Raw genomic sequence first — 26,429 nt, forward strand, 5'->3', positions numbered from 1 at the left:
GTGAACGTGTCAAGCTCAGTGATGATCCCCGTCAAGGTCGTCCAAAAACTGCAGTCACCCAAGAAAACGTTGATGCTGTGCGTAAGCTGATTGAGGAAGATCTACATGTGACATACCGCGAAATTCAGGCAACTTTAGACATTGGCATGAGTCAAATACAAATAATCTTGCATGAACAATTAGGTGTAAAAAAGTTGTTTTCCCGATGGATACCGCATTCGCTCTGTGAAGAGCAAAAAGCGGCTCACGTTACTTGGTGCGTCAGAACTCTCGAAAGATTTCACGCAGGATCCTCAAATGCCGTATACAACATTGTATCAGATGACGAATCCTGGATATACGCATACGAACCCGAAACAAAAAACCAGTCACGAGTTTGGGTGTTCGAAAATGAGTTAAAGCCAACAAAACTTGTTCGTTTACGGAGTGTTGCAAAAAAAATGGTGGCCACGTTTGTCTCCAAAACCGGCCATGTTACGACTATTCCTCTTGAGGGACAAAGAACGGTTAATGCAGAATGGTATGCTAGCATTTGTTTGCCACAGGTCGTTTCTGAACTCCGTAAAGAGAAATGCAACCGCCGCATCATCCTCCATCACGACAATGCGAGTTCTCACACCGCGCACAGAACAAAAGAGTTTTTAGAGCAAGAAAACATAGAATTATTAGACCATCCGCCGTACAGCCCCAAACTAAGCCCTAATGATTTCTATACTTTCCCTAAAATAAAGAATAAATTGCGTGGACAGAGATTTTCATCACCTGAAGAAGCTGTGGACGCCTACAAAACGGCCATTTTGGAGACCCCAACTTCCGAATGGAATGGTTGCTTCAATGATTGGTTCCATCGTATGGAAAAATGTGTCAAATTTCGCGGAGAATACTTCGAAAAGCAATAAATACATTTTTAAATAGTAATGTTGTGTCACTTCGTTAATTCCCGAAATTTTCAGTGCCGCCCTCGTAATTCATGCAAAAAATTCAAAAGTTTTATCTTCAGCATATTACAGATTAGAAAGAGCAAAAATAAACACATGTAGTTTAAGGAACACTTTTTTTTTCGTGCCGGGGGCCGAACCCCCTAGGACGTCCCCGCGTCTAGGGGGCGCGCGGGGTATGTGAGACTCGACAATCTACAAGGTGTTGGGAGCAGATCGCGGGCCCAAGGAATTTTACCCACTAAACGACTCCCCTGCACTCTTATAAATCGGGGGCAAAACTCAGTCAGAGTAGAGGGGTTCCCACGGTCAACACTACAACCAGACACGCAGCGCCACCCCGAGGACGCCCGACCGACGGGTCGACGAGGTGATAGTCGACGACCAACGACGTCAGTTTCCGCGGTACGGCGGCCCTACCAGGCCGCCCGGGCGATACCGCTGGTGTTCCGGGATACCCCACTGGGCCAGAACCAGCCTGCCGGGTCGGAACGTGATACACCACCGACCGGGAATTTAAGGAACCCTAGTTTGACCCTGTGTCATTGGCCCTTCTTCTACTTCGGTACGGTTCGGTGTATATTGAGTTTTGTATTGACCAATAAAAAAAGGCTTAAAACGCTTTGGAAGTTTGACTTTTTAAATATTAACCACACTAAAGTAAAAAAATAAAAATCTATTATTGATACCTTTTTAATATTACAAATTTATTTTTTTATTTTATTAATGTACTATGGTTGGTATGTAATAAAATATTGTCATCATCTGCTATTAAGCAATATTCATTGGTTGGATTATTTTTTATTAATTAATATTCACTGGATTTAGCCTAATAGTTTTGTCAATCCATGTGTTTATGTACATACAAGGTATATATACCTACTACAGCTGGATTTTGTGTATTTATCAATCAATAAAAATAAATCTCACAGAAACCTGAAACCGCGATTTCATCTTGAATTTCTAAGGAATCTTGCATAGGTTAATAAATGTTCTAAACAACATATTTGCCATTTAACGGTTAGCCATATTATACCTATTTCTACCGCGAAACAGTGTTGCTTTCGTATTTGAAAACTGTTATGTAGGTAATACAATTGAGTCTTAGATCGCATGGATCACGGGTTTCCTTTGTTTATTGCTAAGAAGGATTGACGTGCTCATTGCGCACCTGGTGTTAAGTAGTCATCGGAGCCCATAGACATCAACAACGTAAATGCCGCCACCCTTTCATAGCTGAGTTCAAAGTCAGCGCTCTATACAACGACTATCCTACCCTTCAACGCATTAGTGCTTCATGGCAGGGCTCACAAGACACCCTACCACCAGTAAAGGGCTTCGGTGATCACTTAGCGCAGAATTAAAAACATAAGCTGTGGTATGTATCTACACTACAAGTTCCGACCGACTGTACCTATATACTATCTTGAAAGCATATGTTATGTACATCGGTGAAGTTATTATAACACAGTCACGCTTTAGTGAAAGATCATAAGTCTGAATTATGAAAAAAATAACAACCACCTTTTTGATAACTATTTTATCAACCGAGCCATTAAGTTTATTATTAAGTCTCGTGTAGATAGTTACCTCTGTTAGCTATCAAGATTCATTTGTAAGGTCTGCATTAAATTTTAGTTAAGTCGGTGGTTCGTTTAGGTTTGTTTGGGTCCGATTGCCGTGGCAACGACAAGCCTCGCTTTCATATCACATCTTAAATTGACCTTATGTAAATTAGAGGCATTAATTGTGAATGTCGAGGTCAGAACCATTTTACCATGAACCTTATTTTGTAACAACACGTAGGTGTTTTTTGTTAAATTGAAGAGTTCTACGGTTAATCGCCCACTCTCTTCCCGGTAGATAATAGAAAAGCGCTTTCATAGATTAAGTTGCAAGATATTTCTACTGTGATACTTATTATTATTTTAGTATTAGTACATTTAACTTAGACTGGTGGTAGGGCCTCTTGTGAGTCCGCATGGGTGGGTACCGCCACCCTATTTCTGCGGTGAAGTAGTAATGCGTTTCGGTCTGAAGGTTGGGGCAGCCGTTGTAATTATACTGAGACTTTAGAACACATATCTCAAGCTGGGTGGCAGCATTTACATTGCGGATGTCTATGATATCTGGTAACCACTTAAGAGGCCGTGAGCTCGTCCATCCGTCTAAGCAAGTCTTGTGGAGAAAATCGCTGGATCCCCATCCGCGCGGCTGGATGTGGAAGTTAAACCTCGGTAAAACTCCTGATGCTCACAGCCGGTGCCCTACCCCAGACCGGGCCGGAGCCCAGTCGGGGTTATTGCGACGGCGGTACAGGGTTGACACACAGCATATTACATTCATCCCGCGTTCTCACAAGTGTAAAGTGGTTACCAGAGCTCATAAAAATCATGAGGTTAACAGTCTCATTTGTGTTGTATAATGGCTGTCCTACCCTTTAAACCGAAATTCTTGATAACATCCCAACAAAAATAGGCCAGATGGTGATACCTCCCTATACACCCCATACCCACAAGTAAATGGCGATTGACGATCGTCAGAGAACCCTGCTGCCCATTCTCCAGTAACTCTCTTAATAGCTTTTTGCGTCACTTACGGGTAGATATGAGAGATGGTATTCTATAGCTAAGATAGGGTAGTAATTTATCACTGTTCCGAGTTTGGGAATGGATTTTTTACTCATCTTTTTTTATATCTATTACTAAATATAATTAGAAAGATGAACACAATTTTTTACATATTTTTTAATTATTAAAAATTAATACAATATAATTTATAGAAAAGATATAGTCAATTTTACTCTACTACACTCATGTATATCAGTAAATGTTATTTTGTATTTGAAACTTCTATAGGATTATACTAAATAATTGTACAATTTACAGTACAAGATAAAAATAGTAAGTTTACACTTAGTCATAAGGCCTTTAAAGCTTTATAATTAAATTGTCTGTGACTTTTAAAACATCCAAAAATGACTTGACATAGACAATACTGACGAATGAGCATTAAATTATTTTTTTAAATTAAGAAATTCCAGCAACACCAATTTCTGCAAATAAATAAGCATTTTCTTCCATGTTCAAATATGGGTCAAATTCCCAAGAACTAACATAAACTTCAATGAGGCTTTCATCTCTACAGTGTGCTATGTTTTCTGCAAACAGAGATTACATAAATTATGTTTACCTTAAAATTACCCTTAAGATAAAAATGTAAATTATTGAGTTATCACAGAGTTGTCAGGAAGCAGTATGTGAAATCTATTCTGTAGCAAATAAAGCCAGATATTTTCTGAGAAATATGTTTTGTATCCCAAAAATGTTCTACTGTAGGTTATTAATTATTTTGGAGGCCTGCATAGAATTGAATGGTTTTAAAAAGGGGAATACTTGTCTTAGAATGCTAATGTAATCATGGGCATGTTTTTTTTTTATTTTTTTTTGTATTGCTACGATTGGTGGATGAGCTCACAGCCCACCTGTTGTTAAGTGGTTACTGGAGCCCATAGACATCTACAACGTAAATGCGCCACCCACCTCGAGATATAAGTTCTAAGGCCTCAAGTATAGTTACAACGGGTGCCCCACCCTTCAAACCGAAATGCATTACTGCTTCACGTCTGAAATAGGCAGGGTACCTACCCGTGCGGATTCACAAGAGGTCCTACCACCAGTATGTTTCAATAAATAATAATAATTTTCACCTGTCACTATTTTTTTAAGTTTGTACTCCTTTAAGAGTGATTCATATGTATTTTTAACACAAGCATGAATTCGGCCTACTGACCATGTCAAAATTACTGGCTGGTCAGTCGACTGCAATTTTGATAGTGATTCCAGTTGATTTTTTAGTATTTTTATACCTAAAAAAAAACATTTAATTATGCCATAGTTCAGTTTTGCATTTAAAATTAGAATTAAATTGTTTAGACTTGAAATCGTGTTCATGTATATTCCATTCCGTTAAATTGTTAAAACTGTAACATTATTAAAAGTAGTCTCACATGCTTCAATATTGTAGTTGATTGTTAGACTAACATACATCATTTTACTTACCCTCGATAATATTTTGAAAGCTATCTATAATTTCAACTAAGCCCTCAGTCAATGGCTTCAATAGGTGCGGATAATAATCATCATTATACTCGTGCAGTTTCACTGATGAGATCCCTTTACAAAACTTAGAACCTTTATCTTTTAGTTTGACCCAATCAATTAACAAACTATGAAACGAAGACACATGTGAAAATACAGTCTTTGATAAGCCTGGTTGGTCTTTATTTGGAGTTGTAATCTCTGAAATAATATCATTTATTAAATTACTTACTATTTCAATCGACATGGACAACAGAAATTTTGTTTGTTAAAACTTTTTCTTCTTAATCGACGATGGGCAGACAAACGCACAGCCCACTTGATAATAAGTGATATTGATACCCAGCAACGTAACCATAATGGTTTCTAAATCAAACTCTATGTAAATAATTACCTCTAGGTACAAAGTTGATAGCCAATTCTTTTAATGGAGTTTTGGACATTACGAACTTATTACTTAAATTTGAAATAAATAGCTTTAGCCGAGTCAATATGTAGGTAATAAAATTGAAGTGTTTATTGTTTTTATTGTTCTTCTTCCTTTTCAGTTTTCAGTATTGCATTGCAATGGGGTTGGCAACTGTCAAAGTGGCGCTGGTGTGCATTGTTCCCATAACATTCAATATTTGTATTGGAATTTTTGATTAAAAATTATTTTAAGCACAATGACGCGTTGTTTTGTGCCAATATGCTCAGAAATTGGAGTACATCAATTCCCGAAGGACAAGAAAATTGGAAGACTGTGGTTAAAGGCCATTTGACGCGAAAAAAGTACTCCCACAAAAAGTTCGAGGTTATGTCGTAAACACTTTGTGGAATCTGACTATGAAAACATTAGTAAATACACAGGTATGCTTCTTTCTGTCAAATATTTATAATGCATGACTAGGTGTAGCACACATCTTTGTTCTCTTATTTAAAAAATCCAATAATAATTAGTTAGGCACACTATTAGTTGCTAACATATTTTGCAAGTAGATTTATGCTGTAAGGAACCTTTTAACAAACACAAAATCAGACTGAAGGAAACACATTCCTCATGAGCTGTTGTTCATTATCAGCTGTTACTATTGAAAGTTTTATCTAAATCGCTGCATCCATTGTAATAAAAAATATTTTGAAACTATGGTCAGGTTTCCTTGTGATAGTATATTTAAATGTTTTTCTTTGTGTTCTAGGTGTCAAACATTAACATATATATCTGAAGAAAGGTGCTGTACCATCTGTATTTTCATGGAATATGAAACCAGTTTCTGAAGAAACAAAAAGTAGAGAACAAAGGTTACAAACTTGTAACCTTAAAAAACAGCTTTTTATCCTGCCCAACACTTCCCAATACTGTGAAGATATAGTACCCCTTGAAGATCACAGCAATGTGCATTTTGATTCAAATGTCTCGCAAGAAATTTTAATAGAAAATAATAACTCTAGTATAGATGAAACAATTACAAGGCATCATATTACTATTGAAACTCAAACATCCAATATATTAAGATTGTTCTCTACAGAGCTATTACTTGCAGACGATGAGACAGTGCAATACTACACCGGGTTGGAAACAGCATCTAAGTTTTCATTAGTTTTAATCACACTTTTGCCAATGTCAAATGATATAAGGTATCGCTGGAGTAGAGGGGTCGGCATATCAATAGAAGATCAGTTTTTAATGTTACTAATTCAGCTTAGAAGAAACACAACAGATTTTGAATTAAGTAAAATTTTCGGTGTAAGTAAAACTGAAGTGTCTAATTTTGTTGTAACATGGATAAATTTTGTCAGTGATATCTAGAGCCTAATTGACATTTGGCCTAGCCGCAGCTTAGTAAATTATTATATGCCTAATTGTTTTAGAACACATTATCCCTCCACAAGGGTGATTATAGATGATAGACTGAAATAGGCATACAGAAGCCTAGTCAACCTGATGCTCAAAAAGCGTCATTTAGTTCTTATAAACATAAAAATACCTTGAAGTTTTTGGTAGGAGCTTCACCAGGGGGATTATTATCATATATTTCGAACGGCTACGCTGGTTCTGCAAGTGATCGACATATAGTAGAACGAAGTAAGCTGCTGCAGATTTGTGATTCTGGAGATAGTATTACGGCAGACAGAGGTTTTAATGTACAGGATCTGTTTGCCTCTAAAGGAATTAGTATAAATATCCCATCTTTTTTAAAAGGTAAATCACAAATCCCAGGTGTTCAGTTAAAGATAGATCAAAAATTAGTTAGTCAGAGGGTTCACATTGAACGATTAATTTCATATGTGTAATGTTATGTAATTTTAGAGAAGGAATTGTCAATAAAAATAATTAAAAATATTCCTGATTTTTTATTTCGACAAGTGTGTATAGTTATAATACAGATATTTTTCATACAATGCTTCTTTGAAAATATTTTCATAAAAGATATCTAATTTATTTAACATATTATTTATAAAATTATTGTCTTTTTCAACATAAATCACTGATGTCCTTGTAGGTGTAAATGACTAAGTTTTTTTTTTTTTTTTATTGCTTAGATGGGTGGACGAGTTCACAGCCCACCTGTTGTTAAGTGGTTACTTGAGCCCATAGACATCCACAACGTAAATGCGCCACCCACCTTGAGATACAAGTTCTAAGGTCTCAAGTATAGTTACAACGGCTGCCCCACCCTTCAAACCGAAACGCATTACTGCTTCACGGCAGAAATAGGCAGGGTGGTGGTACCCACCCGCGCGGACTCACAAGAGGTCCTACCACCAGTAAATACGCAAATTATAATTTTGCGGGTTTCATTTTTATTACACGATGTTATTCCTTCACCGTGGAAGTCAATCGTGAACATTTGTTGAGTACGTATTTCATTAGAAAAATTGGTACCCGCCTGCGGGATTCGACGACCGGTGCATCGCTTCAACACGAATGCACCGGACGTCTTATCCGTTAGGCCACGACGACTACACAGTCGTCTGCGACTACAAGTTGCAGTATGTTTTGCCTGAGCAGTATAACTGCCCTTGGATTTGATAATAATATGGGCAGGTTTTTTTTAGGGACAATATCCCGTTACATTGTTCTAAGTAAGGCACCGTTGTTATATTTATTTCATGTTTTCTGCTAGCGTATGGACATTTCACTTCAATTATAGTTTCTTCGCCCAACACACCATCAGGAGATGCAGCAAGATATGGGCGCTCTTGGCTAATGAAAATGCCACATGGCTCCACTAGCAAATCATATATAGCATCATCATATATAGCATACTTTGCTAGAGCATTTTGTTTCAAAATTAAAATTTTGGTCATATAGCTCTAATCTGAAAAAAGTAAAATAATACATTAGTTGGTAGGTAATGTGTGTAATATGAGCAATTCTTTTTGCACATGCTACAAGGAATAAAGTTCCTAAGGTACACAATTTAATATTATTATTATAATAGCTACCAGAAACAGTTTGAGAGAAGTTTTCGAAGTTAAAATAAAACATCAACATTGTACCTTTCGACAAAATCCACTTTTTTTGCTCGTAAAGATGCACCACGTTTTCTCAACTCTTCCTTTAATTCTTTAACTATCCAGTTGGAATACATGTTGTAAAACTGTTTAGCACTACTTAGAAAGTAATAAGAACTGTATCAAAGTCACAAAATGCCGAAATAGCACGAACGCAAAACACACAAAATGGCGGCTCTCTGTGACAAGGGAACAAGCTACGCTGGCGACATCTGAGAAAAGCTTTAACCGGCCAACCCCATTGGCTTACAGCCAACGGTTACAAGACCTTCTAGTCCAGCTATAATCTAATTTCTACGTAAAGAGCACGTAGAAATTCTAATTTGATAAATCAGAATTTATATGAAGCTAAATGAGATGAACTTGACTAATCTTAGTCTTTAAATTTGAGTGACATTATATGAAACAGAATGAAACTAATTAAGATGTTTTATGATGCGTAAACCGGATCGCACAAGAGGTGGGAAAAAGAAGATAGTTTGTGACACGGGACCTTTTTACCGCCGGGACTTTTTGGCGGTAGCGCGAAGAGTAAAGTTGTGTGATTTGTTTTATTTTGTCTATTTAGTGTTTCTTCAGGCTTAAATGTGTAATAACCGTGGCTTATTAAGGCCGTTTTCCAATTACAGCACAAGAGCGCATTATGCGGCATATTGCTCAACTAAGCTTCAGCATAATCAGCTTAATTAACCATTACTTAATGGTAGTTTTCCAATTACAGAGCTTAATGCGACTCAGTAACGCACAATGCCGAATTGTGCTGAAGCTTAGTTGAGCATTATGCCGCTTAATGCGCTCTTGTGCTGTAATTGGAAAACGGCCTAACTGTTTAATATCTGTGACAGTGCACAAATGTGGGAAAATGAAACAAAGCCGCTGGACGTAACTTCTCGGAATCCTGTAAAAAGTCAACTGAAATCTGTCAGTAAATGACCACCATTTGACTGAGATTATATTTCATCCCATATCATCTCATCTCATTTCATTTAATTTCATCCCAGCTGATTGATGTCTCAAATTAATCATCTTCATTTCATTTCATTTCATGCCATGTTTCATATATTAATCAACTTCATTTCATTTCATAGTATCATATTTCATAACATAAAAAAATATATAAAAGATTAGGCTGTATGGTATGATATCTTTGCCTTTCCATTTGGAAAAATAAAACTACTAGTACTACTACTACTAGGTACTACCGGAAGTACGGTACCGGACTAAATAAAGTTCTCAAATATATTAAGTGTATAATCTATGGTTCTAGCTTCCACAATATTCAACTTAATTAACGTTTAATTTGTACATAGATACCTAAACCTAATTGTTTTAATGATAGATTAAACACTTAATATTTGAGAGTTTTGCTTTGTTCAAAAGGTTACATGAAAAAGGAAACACTTTTCAAAACAAAGCATTAGATACAGAAAGGTTCGTTGTTAAATAAGCCGTTGTATTATTTAAACAGTGAAAGTTGGGAAGTCACGTATAATAAAAATCTAGCTGTATTCTTGAATTTGTGATAAATTTTGAAGCTAGTCACCATATAAATCCATCATCATGACTGGACCTCTACAATATGTGGTGGAAGAGGATGCAGCTGATCTGCAATTCCCAAAAGGTATGAAAATGACATATGATTTATACAAATAACAACAGTCTAGGTTCTTCGGACGCAAATGAAATGTATATTGTGGTCAAAATGTTTTTTATATTACGACAAAATTTTATTGAGGTGATTAAATATAAATTCAATTAATCTTTCTAAATTTTTAAAGCACCCAAATTTCGGTGGTTTCATTATTCATAGGATTGTTGGTAAATATTTTATTTCTCTGTGCTTATAGAATTTGAGAATGCTGAAACTTTAATGATATCTGAAGTTGACATGTTATTGGAAAATAGAAAAGCTCAAAATGAATCTGCTGAAGAGGAACAAGAATTCTCTGAAGTGTTCATGAAAACACTGACGTATACCAATATGTTTAAAAAGTTCAAAAACAAAGAGACCATAGCTGCTGTTAGACAGTAAGTTTAATAATGTTATAATTATTTTAACCCTTTACAAGGTGGTTTTTGTGAAAGACAATATTTGTAAGAGGGGAGTGAGCAAAGAAATGGTATATGATAGAGGACTATGGAAGGACAAAATATGTTGCGCCGACCCCAGGTGACTGGGAGAAGGACAGGAGAATGATGTGGATGACTTGAGGCCATTTTTGCTTGTGTGAATAAGCAACGTTAGATATTTTCAATCAAATTAGGTAAGCATTTTACAAGTAATTTGAAATCAATTTTAAGTAAACCAATGGACACTAATAAATAAAAAATTACAAAATTCAATAAACAAGTTTTATCTCCAGTATGGGCTTTGCTGTAGTGTAAAGGGTTGGTATAAAATATTAATATTTGGTGTTTGTCAATAAATTTTTCAGCCTATTACAATCAAAAAAACTTCACAAGTTTGAATTGGCAAGCTTAGCAAATTTATGTCCTGAAACACCGGAGGAAGCGAAAGCACTGATACCATCATTAGAAGGAAAATTTGAAGATGAAGAACTAAGAATACTTTTGGATGACATACAAACTAAGAGAAGTTTACAATACTAAAAATTTAATATATTATTGTAAGTTGATATATTAAAGGTAATAAACAGAAATTTTAACTAATCAATGTATTTTATTATTCTATTTTATGCTTGTTAATATCATAGCCATTGCTTTTTTCCCCTTAATTTTTCACATTTTTGTTGTTGTTGTTCTAGTACTAAGGTACCCCAATGGTACACAGGGCCTTCTCAAGTTATATTCACTTCATCCTCTTGCCCATGCTCTTTTACATCACTCCAGGTCAGGCCATGTTCTCTGCTAACCATTTAATACAAAGTTAACTATAAATAGTTTAGAGGGATTTAAAAAAAATTTAAGAGGTATTAATAGTTCAGTTAAATTATGTTTGTTAAACCCTTATAACAAACAATATTGTTATATATGAGTCGACTATTATCAAAGGCGGCAATCTGACTTTTGGACAATGATTGGTAAATCAGAAAAACGAATTATTGACTTTGTATTCCATTGGCAGTCACAAAACTCTTCGGAACGACATCTTAGATAAATAACAGGTTAACTATTAACCTTTATTTAATGCAGGTTTTGAACCGTATTCTTTGAAGGAGACGATTATATTCAAATAAATCTGTATTGACATATCAATAAAAAATTTTTGTCCAAATGTACAGATTGCCGCCTTTGATAATAGACGACTCATATGCATGGAATGGAATCAAAGATAATATCTACATCTCTAATATCTATCAAATAGGATAAGGAGTTTGAATATACACTTGGCAAACCTGACTTAAGTTATGCTAATGATGCCGTTTTCTATTATAGTAAAAAATAAAAGACGAATCGGAAAGCTACAAAAATAACATAAGTTGAGGTGAACGTACACAGGAAAAATTTTCTTTTATCTATATGGATTTCATAATTTTTTTCCTGTCTATCGCTGGTCGCCAGCTAAAAGCCAGCCTCGCGCAGACAGGTAGATGGGCACTATATGTGCTCAACCTAAGAGAATTCCCTAAGAACAATCTTAGCAAGGGCAGTGTATCACAGAATTTACCAACAAATCAAAATCCCGACCCACTGAGAAGATCCGGTGAGTCTCTACAACCCACTGAGCTTCTCAAACGCGGGAAGGAAATTTATCAATTCGAACTATGGTTCAAAGATAAAAATCACTGCTACCAGTCGAGTTTTGAAATACGTACTCAACAAATGTTTACGATTGACTTCCACGGTTAAGGAATAACATCGTGTAATAAAAATGAAACCCGCAAAATTATAATTTGCGTAATTACTGTGGTAGGACCTCTTGTGAGTCCGCACGCGTAGGTACCACCGCCCTGCCTATTTCTGCCGTGAAGCAGTAATGCGTTTCGGTTTGAAGGGCGGGGCAGTCGTTGTAACTATACTTTGAGGCTTTAGAATTTATATCTCGAGGTGGACGGCGCATTTACGCTGTGGACGTCTATGGGCTCCAGTAACCACTTAAGACCAGGTGGGATGTGAGCTCGTCCACCCATTTAAGCAATAAAAAAAAATACCAGCGCCACCTATCCGCCACTAACGTAACTATGTTCTTCTGAGTGGTCATTCTTTACATGTGTGCAGCACGAGTGATAATCGAAACCATATTCGTATGTATTGCTATCGAGTCAAAATGTATGGGATTTAAACAAAGCCCCTACCGTCCGTAAAAAAAATTAATTTCAGTAGCACAAATGAATTTACTTACTTTCGTTTCACAATTGAATTACGTTCCCGAAGCTCGAAACTTATAATCGAGAGCACGAAAATTGTTTTGACATAATTGTTTTTAACTGGTGGTAGGACCTCTTGTGAGTCCGCACGGGTAGGTACCGCCTCCCTGCCTATTTCTGCCGTGAAGCAGTAATGCGTTTCGGTTTGAAGGGTGGGGCAGCCATTGTAACTATACTGAGAACTTAAAGCTCAAAGTGCGTGGCGCATTTACGTTGTAGATGTCTATGGGCTGCAATAACCACTTAACACCAGGTGGGCTGTGAGCTCGTCCACCCATCTAAGCAATAAAAAAAAAAAAAAAAAAAAAAAAATACTACCATCTAATCTAATGTAATGCCGTTTTCGTATCGAGAACTCGATACATTTACATTACGAATACTAAAAATATATCGTACAGAGTTTTAGTGAATATACATTCTGTTTTATATATAGATTTAGTGATAAAATGTATAGCAAAGACAAATAATGACTTCAATATTTGAATGTAATCTACTTCTTTGTTGACATTGTTTGATGTAAATTTTATAAATCTAAATAAATAAAAGAACACTCCATTGAATCAGTCTGTATATTGGATATGTCTGCAATACAGCAAGATACAGTGAAAATAGATAAGTGATAAAATATTGGAAACAAAAATAGTAATTAGAATTTCTTCTCCGAAACAAAACTATAATAAAACCATTCTTATTTTTACTTAAAGTATATACTATTAATAACGATGTTAATGCCTCTAACTAAACAAGCCCTCTGTTGAGCATTGCTTGTAAAAAACTAATTGATTTTTTATTAATAAACCTCAACAATTTTAGTTAACTAAAATTCAACAATCCCATGATAATTTTCTTAATTTCTAATTTTGTCGCCTAAACATTATTCATAACAAAATGCGAAACAAAGGGCTTGCTTGAACTGTAAACTTATATCAATGGGCACTTTTGGTTTAGTTTAAATATTAGTTTTAAATCTAATATCGTAGTAATAAAAATTACAAACTTATTAGTCTAAAAGCAAATTTAAAACATAAAATTAACCATCTATAAAATAACTATCGTATCTAAGGTCCTATTCATGTTATTTTTATGGTACATTACATCTTGCGCTTCTACCCTGAACATATAAAAATATCTTTATGTACTTTAAAAACCATCATTCCTAAACAAACATGCAAAAGTTAACGCAATGTCACAATGACAGAATATGCAATAACTAAACATTTTTGTTTAAGAACATCCATCGAGTCCCAGTTATTTTACTTTAAATAAAAAATAATGGGGACATTTATAGCACACATTTATTAATAGCTAATAACTTTTTGGGTCAAGTCATTAAAACTTAAGTTAAGATTGGGAAAGGCTTATCTAAATCCTAAATTACAACCTGGACCTAGTCTAAGTTCAGTACAGCTTTCAGTTTTGGATTTCGAACGTGGGGAAAGGGGATAAGCAAACATGGAAGCAATTGGTAAGATACAAAATAAAATTATCAATGAACTATAAGTACGTGAGTGTTCCCAATAATTCTAAACGGCATTTTAATAAGCAAAGAATCAATGGTGTCTATATTATTAGTCAGAGTACTCGAGGGAATTAGAAACGTTCAAAACATGGATACCTAATGTTTATTTATTCACATTACAGCTATATTGCACTTATTATCGAAACATTTTACACAGAAATCCGGATTTTTAAATACTGGCTCGGTTTTTCTTCCATGACAATGTTTTCACATCCATTAATACTAACCACTTATATGAAAGTAAAACCTGGGATAAATTACAAGGGAATAATCACAACACGTATATCGTGTTCAAGTAGATGTAGACCAACAATTTATTATTTCGTGAAAGCTTGCGTTTCCCACAGAACTGTCGTTATGTAATATTTCAGTGATTAAATGACGAATGCATGTCCAATAAATAATAAAAAAACGCTTCCCGATAACCGTGCGGCCCGCCCTAAGTCACAAGTCAGTCCTCTGTACACCCTTACAATCACTATGCAGCACCTTCGTTACACTTCACAACTCTGGATAACTGTGATCGCGTTAAATGCGCGAGTCGCATACAAATATAGCTTCCAGTACCCGAGTTGTCAAGTTACGATCATAACCTGATCACTAACATTACAATCACATTCATTTATTGAGTTCAAAACGTTCCATTAATTTATTAATACATCATTCAGCAATGGGATATATTTCCAAACGCTAAGATAAACATTTTCAAATTCGGCATCATTTCATAAGTGTGGCTCTTAGTAAAAATTTTGATTTGAGCAATGATATTTTTAATTAATTAATTTATTTTTTATTTTATACTTAATTTCTTTTATTCCAAAGGTGAGCCATCCAAAAAATATATTATGTATATTTTTGCTGTCGAATTTACAAAAGGTTACAAAATAATTGCGTTTGTGTAAAAGCAGATTTGATTTCTATATTATGTTTTGTGTGTTCTCAACATTCTAGTATATCAGTCTCGATGATGAAATGCGTTTTGGCCTAAATGAGAAATCCGAATAGTCTGAACCCTCCATGCTGGAAAAAAGCATTTAATGGAGTACTCGTTCACTTGATACAGATACAGAAAACTTTTCATACAAAAAATTACAATATGTAATGTAATCAAATTAATATTTTCGACTATGTATAAACAGTAATAATGACATTGTGTAAAGGTTGACGTAGACAAATGGTTTCTCGAATACGAGCAAGCGAGAATACTAATGAGACAATGCCCTTAGTGTAAACAATCGTTACATGTTTTGCTGCTCTAGTAGCAATACCTCATAATGTGTATTATACTATTAAATTACAAATATTCGTATCAATGGCCACTCCATTGATACGTATTTTTGTATTCATGTGAACAGTTGAAGGCAACGATTGTACGGAGTGCTCTCACACTACACCCACAAATGATGAGCTCGCACTAGATAAAAAAAATTGTAGTGTATAAAACAGAGGTGAACGATTATGGTAAACTAAACTTTATACTAAGCATGAGGTACCTGTATCAGAGTATGAGTTAATTTTACAAATTTCAGTCAATTTTTTTTATTTTTATAATTTTGATTTCATCAAATCCCACAATTTAAAGCTCTTCGAATTAGAATTTATTAGCAACCAATATTATACAAGACCAAAAACACACTCTGTCCCATTGATTTGGTCCAATGTCATGTAACATCAACTGAAAAAAAATCTTAATTCGAGAATTAAGTCACTTACATAAAAAAAAAAACAACTTGTATGTTTGCAGCGTTATGTACACAATTCAAAATAATACATAAAATGAGATCAAATAACGTAAATCCAGTCAAAGTAATTAGATTTATCAGGAGTAATGAGTGCAAATAATCTAACTTAATTGTATATGAAAAATCTGCGACTGTCCATGTTTAATTTCATTCAAGAAGAGAAATCACATAGAGCTATTACACAAATGACGTATTCATTCGAAAATTTGATTTATGTATGTATTTGATCCTTAACTCTTCTGTATATTTCTTTTGTATTTTAATAACTTATGACATTTAGTTTAGTAGGTAGCATCACTCTGTCTATTTCTGCCGTGAAGCAGTAATGCGTTTCGGTTTGAAGGGTGGTGCAGCCGTTGTACTGTAAAACTATGGTTTAGCACTCATGTTACAAGGTGGGTGGTGAATTTTCGAAGTGAATATCTATGGGTTCCGGTAAGCACTTAACAAGTGGGCCGTAATTTCGTCCATCCATTTAAACAATAAAAATATGTTTGAACTATGCAGGAATCAGAGATAGACACACTAGTGCTTGAGACATGAGGTAGAAGGCTCATTATATTGGTAACTGAAGTATTTCGAGTCGAATGCACGATTGTTTTATTACTAAACAAGGAAGGACGATGTTGCCAGCTAGTAAAAATTCACAAGCTTGCAAGTGCTAACGTGTCCTAGATTTTTATTACTCGATTTTATATGTTCTGATTCCACAATTCATTCAAAAAACAACACAACATTTACTAACAAAAATTAGTACCTGTCCCTAAATTTCCCTACTTAATACAAATTCTTCATTTGTGTAACAAGACCGCGATCGACAAAAAAGAATGGAAACTAATTCATTAAAATTGTGATAAAATCCTTTGGTTGTTTTTCTTTTAGACAATACTTTTTGTGAAAGGTTTGCATTAATGTGATATTTACTGTATCGGGCAATCAATAGATACTCAGATTTAGACACGTAACTTATTACACAGATTAAGTCATTATTGTCATTATAGATTAATGTTTATAAATTTAAATCGCATTTTAGACATTTCATTTAGTGTTTTTAAAATAAGAAACTCCGCTCTTGTGTGCGGTGTGATACAAGTTCAGTATGTACAGTACTGACTACAGATATTTTTACAACTCAGATTGAACTATGTTCAAACGTCCACGAAAGCAAGTCTCTTTATTTTCATCCTAATACTAGAATTCATTTGAAAATAAAACGTAAAAATCTAATCGGCATGGTTACTTAACACAAAATTAAAAATAAGAATTAATTTAAGACGTGACAGCCATCCATTTTTTTTATGTCAGATTACTAAATTTTAGTGAAATGGCATTCACAATACATAATATATATTTGGTTACATTGTGATAATAATGTCGTACTGTCTCTTGTACAGAGCAACAATTCAGAGATTTAATAATACTAAAATAAAATGTTGTTCTTTGAATTAATTTTTTATGTTAACAAGTTTTCAAATAGCACATTGTGTAATTTGTATTGTGTATGCCATAGGAAAGCAACCTCGCGATTTGAACGAGGCCATGAAATATAGTAAGAACCAGATTTACAAAGTTGAGTCAAAATTCGTATGATGATCTTATACCCAGTCTTGCAGTTTTAACTAAGAAATACTAGATACAGAACAGTAGCCACACAGTACCAGTAAGCTCGCTCAAACCAAATATTATTCATAGATAATATTTAACTTATGTTGCCATCTTAGCGGTTTCACTAATAATTGGGAGAAAATAAAACCACTAGCACTTACAGATTATAGTAGAATTTTTTGTACCGTGGTTCTAATGCGGCGAGTTTCGTATTTTTCTTTAGTTAAAACTGGACAATTTGGAGCGTGTAGACGGAACATGGAGGCGGTCGGAGAGAGCTGGGCGAGTCAGTGCGTGTGCGGGTAATGGTGCGGCGCCGGCTGGAGCGGCTGGAAGGCGGAGCCCTGCGACGGCCGTAACGTGAACCCAGCCACGGCTGGCTTTATCACAGACATCGCTTCTGTGTACGCACCTTCGCCGGCTTTCAGATTCACCTGGATATGATTTGTTTTTTTAATTGCTATATACATGCAGATGCTTGAGTTTGAAGTGTCAATGCAAATAATATTTATAGCACAATATAATTCTATCAGAAACGTTTAGTTTCTGAAAAAAAAGTTTGGAGTTGTCGGATTTAAGACTTGTGTACCCGGCAACGTCTGTCGGGTCAGTTAGTTTTTTGCCTATATACTGCTAGTAGCCTCGAGAGGTTATTTGGCTTCACCGAATATGTAGGTGAGCTCACAGACGCACGGTGACTGGTGCTCGGAAAGACTAAAAGCACCGAGTGGATCGGAAGATCCGAAATGAAGTGCTTAAGGCGACGGTGACTGTATGTTGTCAGGCCGTATGGATTGAGGATGTAATTTAAAAAAAAAATCTTACATTTTATTCATAATGTTGAACAATTAATTTTCGTACTTAATTAAAATGTACGAATACGGTTTTCATGGTTTTAAATAAATAAACATGAAAATATTGTAAGTACTATTTGACGAACCTTTTCACAGCCGTCAGGGGGTTCCCTTGCTAAAAAGCGGTTTATCTGGGGGGAAGTACCAAGCTTAGATCCATCGAGATCGGGAGATGAACAAACGCTGCCGCCTGTAAAACGTGTAACTGAATATTAAATTCTATCAAAAAATAAAATCGCGTCTTAAATATAGATGTTTCTAAATTCATCAAATCCTATACAAACTCATTTGAAAAGCAATAAAAAATTTCAAACTATCTATATTAAATATAAACCTCTACAAATCAATTTAATGTTTCCTACAAATTACTGGTACAGAAGCAAAACTAAAATCAAAAAGTTTTCCATGCTAGGACCTGCCAATCAGTATTGTATTTCATCAGTGCATCAGTTTATCTAACATAGGTTGCAAGGGAGATAAGTCACTAGAAGCCGTAATACAGTTTATAGACCTGCCGCGAGAAGCTCCGCAGACCCATCGCTGGAGAATGACCCTCTGGATGATGGATCTATTCCCACAATTTATTTTAATGCATTTGGATAGCAAGTAAATTAATTTGTAATGTGGTTGTAGAATTAATTTCGTACAAAATTATATTAATAGTAGGTATGTGTTGTAACAAAAAAAAACTATTTCTTAAAGTAAATATGATGAAATATTATCTAGTTCACAGTGCAATGAACTGAAACATAGCAACATAAAAAAAATAATTTGTTTCTTACTTACTTATAAACAAAATTATGTTTAAGTTTATTTACTTTACTTTTGAAGTAAATTGATATCTTTATCAGTTTTATAGATAAGTGTTGCTATGTTTACAGTATGATTACATGACCATGATGTTGAGAAAAATTTTTTGCAATCTAGTTTTGTTGTGAAAAATGTTATTCTTGTTAGAACATATTATATTGAGAAGCACTTGAATTTTCATATTTCTTATATGTTAGGTTTATTGCATTTTTATTTAATTTTTTTAGGACACTGTCACAGGCACGTTAGTGGATCCAATCCTTGTTGATTAGATCTACAAACGGAGTTGATGATTCTAGCAAAATTATTTCTATAGTTTTACCTGAAGAATGTGCAGTATGGCTCAGGTCGTGTGGGGTTTGAGTGTTCACAGAACGACGAAGTAATTCAGCTAAGGGAGCCCTATGCCCTTCTGGTGTTACCTATAATGTGAGATTTAACAATTATACAAGTTGTTAATAAACAATTGTCTACGGGAACTATATTGTATGGAGTGATGACAAAATAAAAACATTCATCCATGTCAATACTACTTCTCAATTCCTAAGGCTTTATAAGGTGCTCAAGGCGAAAATAAGTCCAAGGCAGGGCTCTATAGGTAAAGAAATGGCAATAAATATAAACTAAATAACCCTTTATTTTTAAAGAATGACATTTTTCTAATAAAATTTGAACAAGAAGCGTTTTACATACTTTATCCCGTAATCGATCCAAATGTGTGGTTTGCGTGCCACTCGCTGGATACAGCACAAGTCTTTCTATTTCTTGATTTAGGCCTTCGACCGATGAACGAGCTGCCCTAAGCGGTACATTGCCACTACCGAAGCGCGACCCTATAAATAACATGGGAAACACAATGAAGCACTGAACTTAAATCATTAGTTGTCAATTTGTAATTGAAGTTAAATCAAAAACTCGATTTTAATTTATACATTGTGGAACGTGATGTGTTTACAACTTTCTTAATAAATCCTTTTTATTAGAAAATATTTATACCAGATGTAAGGGGACAATTCCTGAAAAATAAGAATCCTATGGGTAGTGCTGTTCATTCTTAACATAATACTGATAGACTGTAATAAATAAATTGTATTTCAATAATTTCTGTGCACTGTGCAATTAATAAATTTAATATTGATTTCCTGTAAGTTAATGTTTAATTGTTAATAGCATTTCAACTTCAGAAAGGATTTCTCTTATGCCTCAAAAACAAAAACAAAGTTATGACTATGAACGAATTAATAAATGGTAGAATGTCTTCTATCCAAACTTACATAAGGCTGTAGTCATTGTATGTACAGAATAATCCCCTGAGGCTGATGGTTTGTATGGACGCTGAAGACGACTTCGGAGAAATCTATCTAATTTGTCATCATCGGATCCTCGGGATGAACGTCCTGATGTTCCACCACCATCATCAGTCTAGTGAGAGGCAATTCAATAATTTATCAATATTATTACATAAATTCCTTATCATGTTGATCTAAGTTTTGGCAAAAATGTTTATATGACCGGCCGCCTGCCTGACGTCAACCCTCCTTGGGAATGCTTTTGTTGACCTTGGACCGAGGTTTAATTGGCTTTGGTCTTTCTGTGGCTCTTAGTCGCCTTCTACGACACCCATGAGCTAAGTTTGGGTGGGGGTATTCTTTGGCGCCCACCACACGCGTATGAAAGGCGATTGCATGCAGCAGAGATGCGAATGTTGCGATGGATGTGTGGAGTAACGAGAATGGATAGAATACGGAATGAATATGTTAGAGGAAGTCTGAAAGTGGCACCTGTGACAGAGAAGCTGAGAAGTGCGCGTTTGGGATGGTATGGACATGTGATGAGACGAGATAAAAATGAGGTTGGTAAGAAAATGTTAACTATGAGCGTGGAAGGATATAGAGGAAAAGGTAGACCTAAGAAGAAATGGATGGATTGCGTGAAAGACGATATGGGTAAGAGGGGAGTGAGCGAAGAAATGGTATATGATAGAAGAGTATGGAAGAAGAAAACACGTTGCGCCGACCCCAGGTAACTGGGAGAAGGGCAGGATAATGATGATTATTACATAAATTGTAGTAGAAATGATGTAATGTGATGATGATGACTTTTTTGTAAGTTAGAATGGATGGGTAAGATACTAGCATCTATCCCCACGATGTTAATACTGGTGTTTATTTTAAAATCTAGAATTCAGATCAGAGTACTTTGGGAGAGAAATAGGCAGTGCAACAAGTTATACAATCAATACTGTCTGTACCACTTCAATATTAACATTCCAATTAACACAGCTACATTATGTATTAAACATTTGATTAACTACTTTTCAAATAAAACTTCTACATAGGTTTAAAAGTATTTTTTTGTCATATCTATAGATGTAGAAGAACGGTTTAGAGAATGAAAAAAAAACAGTTGTATGGACAATGTCTAATCACTTCTATCTCAATTAATTTACAGTAGATCTTGAGTCACTCTTCATCAAGTTTTCTAATTCCATGTAACCAAATAAATAGTTTAAAGAGATGCTTGTTATTTAAAGACACTTACTTGTGTTGATTTATCCACTTGTAGCTGTCCTGCATGTAGGTAATAATCCCTGGGCCACTGCCCTTTATGATAAAGCGTGTCTAAGGAGGCTGTCCGTCGAATTACACTGGATCCAAAACGACCTTTGCCTGAAAATAGAACATGTTATAATATCAACTGCAGAATTAATACATTTTTATACATTGTACATGTTCATATTTATATCAGAATTAATGAAAATGTGTATAAAGAATTATTTTGTTGTTTAAAAAAATTGTTATATAATGTAATAGAGGAAAATTGTTTTGTGCAGCAATGTCTCTTTCGAATTGTACAAAATATTATTGATTTGTTGAAACTACTTATGCCACCTTTCATACATTTATGGTACTATGTTAGACACCTTTCCTGCAGTGCCATAACACCTGCACAAAGTTTCATCACAATACAATTAACAAACAAAAACAAAGAAGAGATTAAGACTCAGAGAGGCATTGACCACAAACATTATCTTTATTTTGATTTAAATAATGGAGAGATGATAGCTTTTGACTCGCGATAAACAGTACCTTGAGTGTGCTGCCAGCTTTGAAATTGTTCAAGAGTGATGACTACTTACTAACTATTAGGTAAAAGCCTTTGAGGGTAGTATTTTAAGAACATATCAAATATTTAGTACTATTTTAATTAACTGAATCAGCTCTTTGTGTTCCAGAAATCTATTGAATGATCAGGCAAAAAAATAAAATACAAAATGTGTATTCTATGGTTAGTATAAAGTAAAATGAAGGCTTTCAGTTAAATTGAATTCATTAATTTTCTACAATATACAACTTAGCTACAAATTAAAGTTTATTAAACTCAGAACATTTAAGAAATTTTTTATTCTTATACAATACACAGTTCACCTGGTGTATGCTGGTATGGTCCACCATGTGGTTACCAGATCCAATAAGTCAGCATCATAGTAAGCACTGACTGTTGGGCCAAGGGTTATGAGTTTGATTGCCATCTTACGCAAATATTTCATGTGGCAAACCAGTCTAATTACTGTGTCTGGGTTTTTAATAACCACTGTCCATAATTTTTTTATTTATTAAAATGTTGTCAGGGTACAATAATTGTAGTCTTTTTGGAGTCCCATAATCCATGTACATAATGAGAAATTGTTATTTCATAATAGAATGAATAGTGATCATTACCTACTTTTAGTATTTATTTTCTTTTGTTTTATTTATTTGCATAGAGGTCCTGGAGTTACAGTTGTTACAGTTCACTGGTGGTAGGACCTATTGTGAGTCCGCACGGGTAGGTACCACCGCCCTGACTATTTCTGCCGTGAAGCAGTAATGCGTTTCGGTTTGAAGGGTGGGGTAGCCGTTGTAACTATACTGAGACCTTAGAACTTATATCTCAAGGTGGGTGGCGCATTTACGTTGTAGATGTCTATGGGCTCCAGTAACCACTTAACACCAGGTGGGCTGTGAGCTCGTCCACCCATCTAAGCAATAAAAAAAAAAAAGAAAAAAAAAAGTTCATAAACACAATGTAAATGCCACATGATTATTTGGCATATTGTTTTATACATAATGCCTCTTAATACTGGTGAATGTTGAGATGTTTTGCAGTGGAATTTAAATTCGTAAAAACGAAATTTGATTTATCGTAACATTATTTTAATTTTATTATAGTTCACTTCCTGTGTAATTTCATTATTTCAATCTATTTAGTTACTAATGTCTTAATCTACATTATTAGTGGTGGTGAATTTGATTGTGAAATAATGAGCGTTATCACCTTTGTAATTTATAGCACCAGGACTCCTTTGACCTGAGAGGGCGTGATCTGGTGATATCCTACGCCACATATTCGTGGGAGACATAGTCGGACTGTTGCTGGTATTCTTCTTGAAACCACCGCTCTGCTTCATTACCGAAGACACAGGCAGCGTTGCCCGCATCGGGCCCTGCTTACCCACAGAACAATCCGTTTGCTTTCGTACTCGCCCCGACATCTTTCACGAAATTAATTTACGAGCACTGCACTTATCACTTTTTCTATTACAAATTAACAGTTAACTGTCACCAAATAAGAAAAACACCAAGTCCGAGCAGTGAAGCCGCGTACACTCTTTGTATTGAAATTTGTTATTAGGCCTGGCAAGCTGCTTTTAGAGCACGGTTTTCTTACTGTAAAACTATTGAAGTACAAGTTTGGTTACACATGGGAAACATTTAAATTTTGTACTTAATGTTCAACTACAACTTATTAGATAAAAACAAGAGTTATAAATTGAACGAGTCACATTTTTTCTGCACAATGGATGAGTGAACCTGACAGATGACAAGGAATGTCGCGCCATTACTACAAACCCTTTTTTAATTTTGTACAATGAATTATATCCGATAGCTATTAAGAATTGGTAATTGGAAGTACGCAATTTTTTTATGATATAAATTATACATTTTAAAGTAAAATTTAACGTAATCACTTTCGTTGCAATTAACAGCTGATTATTCCGCCATGACCATGACCAAAAGTATTTTTTTGATTTGGTAAGCTAAAGGCTCTGGAAATAACTGTTTCAGCAAGATAAATAAAAAAATAGTAAAATTTGGTCTCGGTTGGTATTAAAACATATATTTTCTAGTTCATATAATTAAGAATAGTACATTGTGCACCAAGGGAGAAAAGTGTTTGGCAATTTTACATGCGGGAGGAAATGTTCAACTTTTCTCCCGCGGTGCACATACTATTTTTTCTCCTACCAGGCCGAAAGTTCGTGGAGTACCGAGCCGAGGTCCAGGGGCGAAGCCCTGGCCGAGGTTAGCGGGGGCAGAGCCCCCCGTTTTCTTAAAAAAAAACAATTTAACTGATTTTTACTTTTTAAATAAACTACTATTAATTATATAAGAACTGTCTGATGAACTCATCTTTATTTAATACTTCACTATTAAATTTTATTGCCTTTTGTTTATTACACTTTTACGCTAAACACAATATTGCAAATTACCCGAGCACAACAATGGCGGAGAATTTTAGGTGCGTGAGAGCAGACGTGGACACTAACGCGCATGCGCACTTGTACCCAGGGAGAAAAGTTACACTTTCTTCCCTGTACAGCGGGACGAAAACCGAACTTTCGGCGTAGGTAGGAGAAAAAAGTAAGTATTAGAAGTTAAATTTGAAGATTTTAATTTAAAACTAGAGTAGTGTACTGCTCTTTAATGTGTGCGAAGATTTTTTCCAAGTGGAATGCGAGTTCGTCTGTTATCTAATGTAAAGAAGATATTTAGACTTTTATCAAATTTTTAATAAGCGAAAATAAACGAAAAATGATGATCGTTTACTAACTTAAGAATAAATGTTTGTAAGTTTTGTAACTTCATATTTTCTTAACCTGCAAGATAACCCAAATATAGCCCTTACCTGGTCACCCTCAAAATATGTGGATATGACTATTCAAATTCGGTAGGCAGGAACAAGTTTAAAAAATGAATCTCAAAAAACTTACGCAATTCCCAGTTGAAGGCTGTATATAATAAGCACGTATCGGCAGGTACTATAAATATTATTTCTAATGCGACGCAGATTGGTCGGTGAAGTTAACGCTGTTCTTTCTTCTTTACGGGGTGATACTCTACAAAACTTGCATACGTATGGTAATTACCTAAGCAAGTGTAGTGTTTGGTCACCGAGCCCACCCTCATATTAACTCTCTTCATGTCATCCAACGAGGACCGTAAATCTTTATGACAACCTCGAAATCGAGCCACTACGTACTTGTGCCCGAAGACAGCATCAGAACGCTTCTTTGAAAAATCGTCGTGATATGGTAACCCACTTATGGTGGCCGCCTCTAATAACCAAGCAACCAGGCAACATACAGCCACCGTCGCTCTAAGCATGTCGGTGGTTTTAGGCTCTCCAAGCTACGGTCACCGTTCTTATCGAACTTTGTCGCTGAGTTCCTTAAGCAACCTAGTCACTGACAAACAAGTCCTAGACACAAGTCACTGAGTAAGCCCCACGAGTTTGCCTTGAATTCGGAGAAACTGAAATAGCCCTTTGAAGCTACCAGCGTCCAGATACCTAAGCTTTTGTCAAGGCCAACTTTACCGTCAAGGTAAAACACGTGGCTCCTGCCCTTATTTTGGAGAACGATTAAAAATAGTTCAAAATACGTATTAGGAAAATAAAAAATATTATGCATTAAGAAAATTTATTTACACAGTTTCTACACACTGAAAAAAAAACATAAATAATTTAAATTCTGTCCTTTATCACAAAACAATGTACAGTAAAAAAAAAGATATCATGGATCAACATAACAAAGCTAAAGACTACTTTCAGTATTGTTATGATGTTTTTTATTTTTATAGTTTTGTTTTGTTAATTTATCTTTCCAATACTTCAACTAAATAAAATAAATAAATAAAAAATATAAAATAAAATAAATTATCGATTCTGTTACAGGCGTCTATAATCATTCCTCTCTAGTATATTTTAACACAT

General features: G+C 35.0%; 3 protein-coding genes and 1 long non-coding RNA gene across 5 annotated transcripts; 2 read left to right on the forward strand and 2 right to left on the reverse strand.

The window, feature by feature from the left end:
• Window positions 1-3,656: 3,656 nt before the first annotated feature.
• Window positions 3,657-8,984, reverse strand: LOC114248167 (cyclin-dependent kinase 2-interacting protein). Its single transcript, XM_089729201.1, has 5 exons — window positions 8,777-8,984; window positions 5,433-5,605; window positions 5,000-5,239; window positions 4,648-4,806; window positions 3,657-4,098 (listed from the first exon to the last, which is right to left on the reverse strand). The coding sequence occupies exons 2-5, from the start codon at window positions 5,479-5,481 to the stop codon at window positions 3,968-3,970; spliced, it is 579 nt and encodes a 192-aa protein (XP_089585327.1). The 5' UTR covers window positions 5,482-5,605; window positions 8,777-8,984; the 3' UTR covers window positions 3,657-3,967.
• Window positions 5,748-7,359, forward strand: LOC114252358 (uncharacterized). Its single transcript, XR_003625145.2, has 2 exons — window positions 5,748-5,887; window positions 6,217-7,359. It is a non-coding gene; the product is annotated as an uncharacterized LOC114252358 (long non-coding RNA).
• A 782-nt stretch (window positions 8,985-9,766) lies between the features above and the next one.
• Polr2D (RNA polymerase II subunit D) lies at window positions 9,767-11,206 on the forward strand. The gene is made up of 3 exons (XM_089729202.1): window positions 9,767-10,157; window positions 10,384-10,564; window positions 10,972-11,206. Exons 1-3 carry the CDS (start codon window positions 10,097-10,099, stop codon window positions 11,144-11,146), a joined length of 417 nt encoding a protein of 138 aa, XP_089585328.1. The 5' UTR covers window positions 9,767-10,096; the 3' UTR covers window positions 11,147-11,206.
• A 2,213-nt stretch (window positions 11,207-13,419) lies between these two features.
• On the reverse strand, window positions 13,420-24,458 carry LOC114248140 (protein FAM117B). 2 transcript variants are annotated; one of them, XM_089729203.1, is made up of 8 exons: window positions 23,712-24,458; window positions 21,936-22,063; window positions 20,669-20,816; window positions 20,088-20,227; window positions 19,717-19,816; window positions 19,096-19,152; window positions 18,671-18,774; window positions 13,420-18,164 (listed from the first exon to the last, which is right to left on the reverse strand). In XM_089729203.1, the coding sequence occupies exons 1-8, from the start codon at window positions 23,926-23,928 to the stop codon at window positions 18,018-18,020; spliced, it is 1,041 nt and encodes a 346-aa protein (XP_089585329.1). In that variant the 5' UTR covers window positions 23,929-24,458; the 3' UTR covers window positions 13,420-18,017. The 2 variants fall into 2 exon arrangements, with proteins under 2 accessions (XP_089585329.1, XP_028037081.1); XM_028181280.2 differs by lacking the exon at window positions 19,096-19,152 and having other exon boundaries at window positions 23,712-24,457.
• Between the last annotated feature and the right edge of the window lie 1,971 nt (window positions 24,459-26,429).

Source organism: Bombyx mandarina, chromosome 08 (genome assembly GCF_030267445.1).
Source record: "Bombyx mandarina strain Sakado chromosome 08, ASM3026744v2".
Classification (NCBI taxonomy): Eukaryota; Metazoa; Arthropoda; class Insecta; order Lepidoptera; family Bombycidae; genus Bombyx; species Bombyx mandarina.

Bases quoted from the DNA above. Each gene is read 5' to 3' on its own strand.
- LOC114248140 (XM_089729203.1), bottom strand. From the start codon at position 23,928: ATGTCGGGGCGAGTACGAAAGCAAACGGATTGTTCTGTGGGTAAGCAG. The intron at 19,817-20,087 runs GTATGTAAAACG...CTCACATTATAG, and splicing joins TGGATCGATTACGGGATAAA to GTAACACCAGAAGGGCATAG. The intron at 18,165-18,670 runs GTTCGTCAAATA...AATCATATCCAG, and splicing joins CCCCTGACGGCTGTGAAAAG to GTGAATCTGAAAGCCGGCGA.
- Polr2D (XM_089729202.1), top strand. From the start codon at position 10,097: ATGACTGGACCTCTACAATATGTGGTGGAAGAGGATGCAGCTGATCTG. The intron at 10,158-10,383 runs GTATGAAAATGA...CTGTGCTTATAG, and splicing joins TGATCTGCAATTCCCAAAAG to AATTTGAGAATGCTGAAACT. The intron at 10,565-10,971 runs GTAAGTTTAATA...TAAATTTTTCAG, and splicing joins ACCATAGCTGCTGTTAGACA to CCTATTACAATCAAAAAAAC.
- LOC114248167 (XM_089729201.1), bottom strand. From the start codon at position 5,481: ATGTCCAAAACTCCATTAAAAGAATTGGCTATCAACTTTGTACCTAGA. The intron at 5,240-5,432 runs GTAATTATTTAC...ATATTATTTCAG, and splicing joins TATCAACTTTGTACCTAGAG to AGATTACAACTCCAAATAAA. The intron at 4,807-4,999 runs GTAAGTAAAATG...GTTTTTTTTTAG, and splicing joins CTTTCAAAATATTATCGAGG to GTATAAAAATACTAAAAAAT.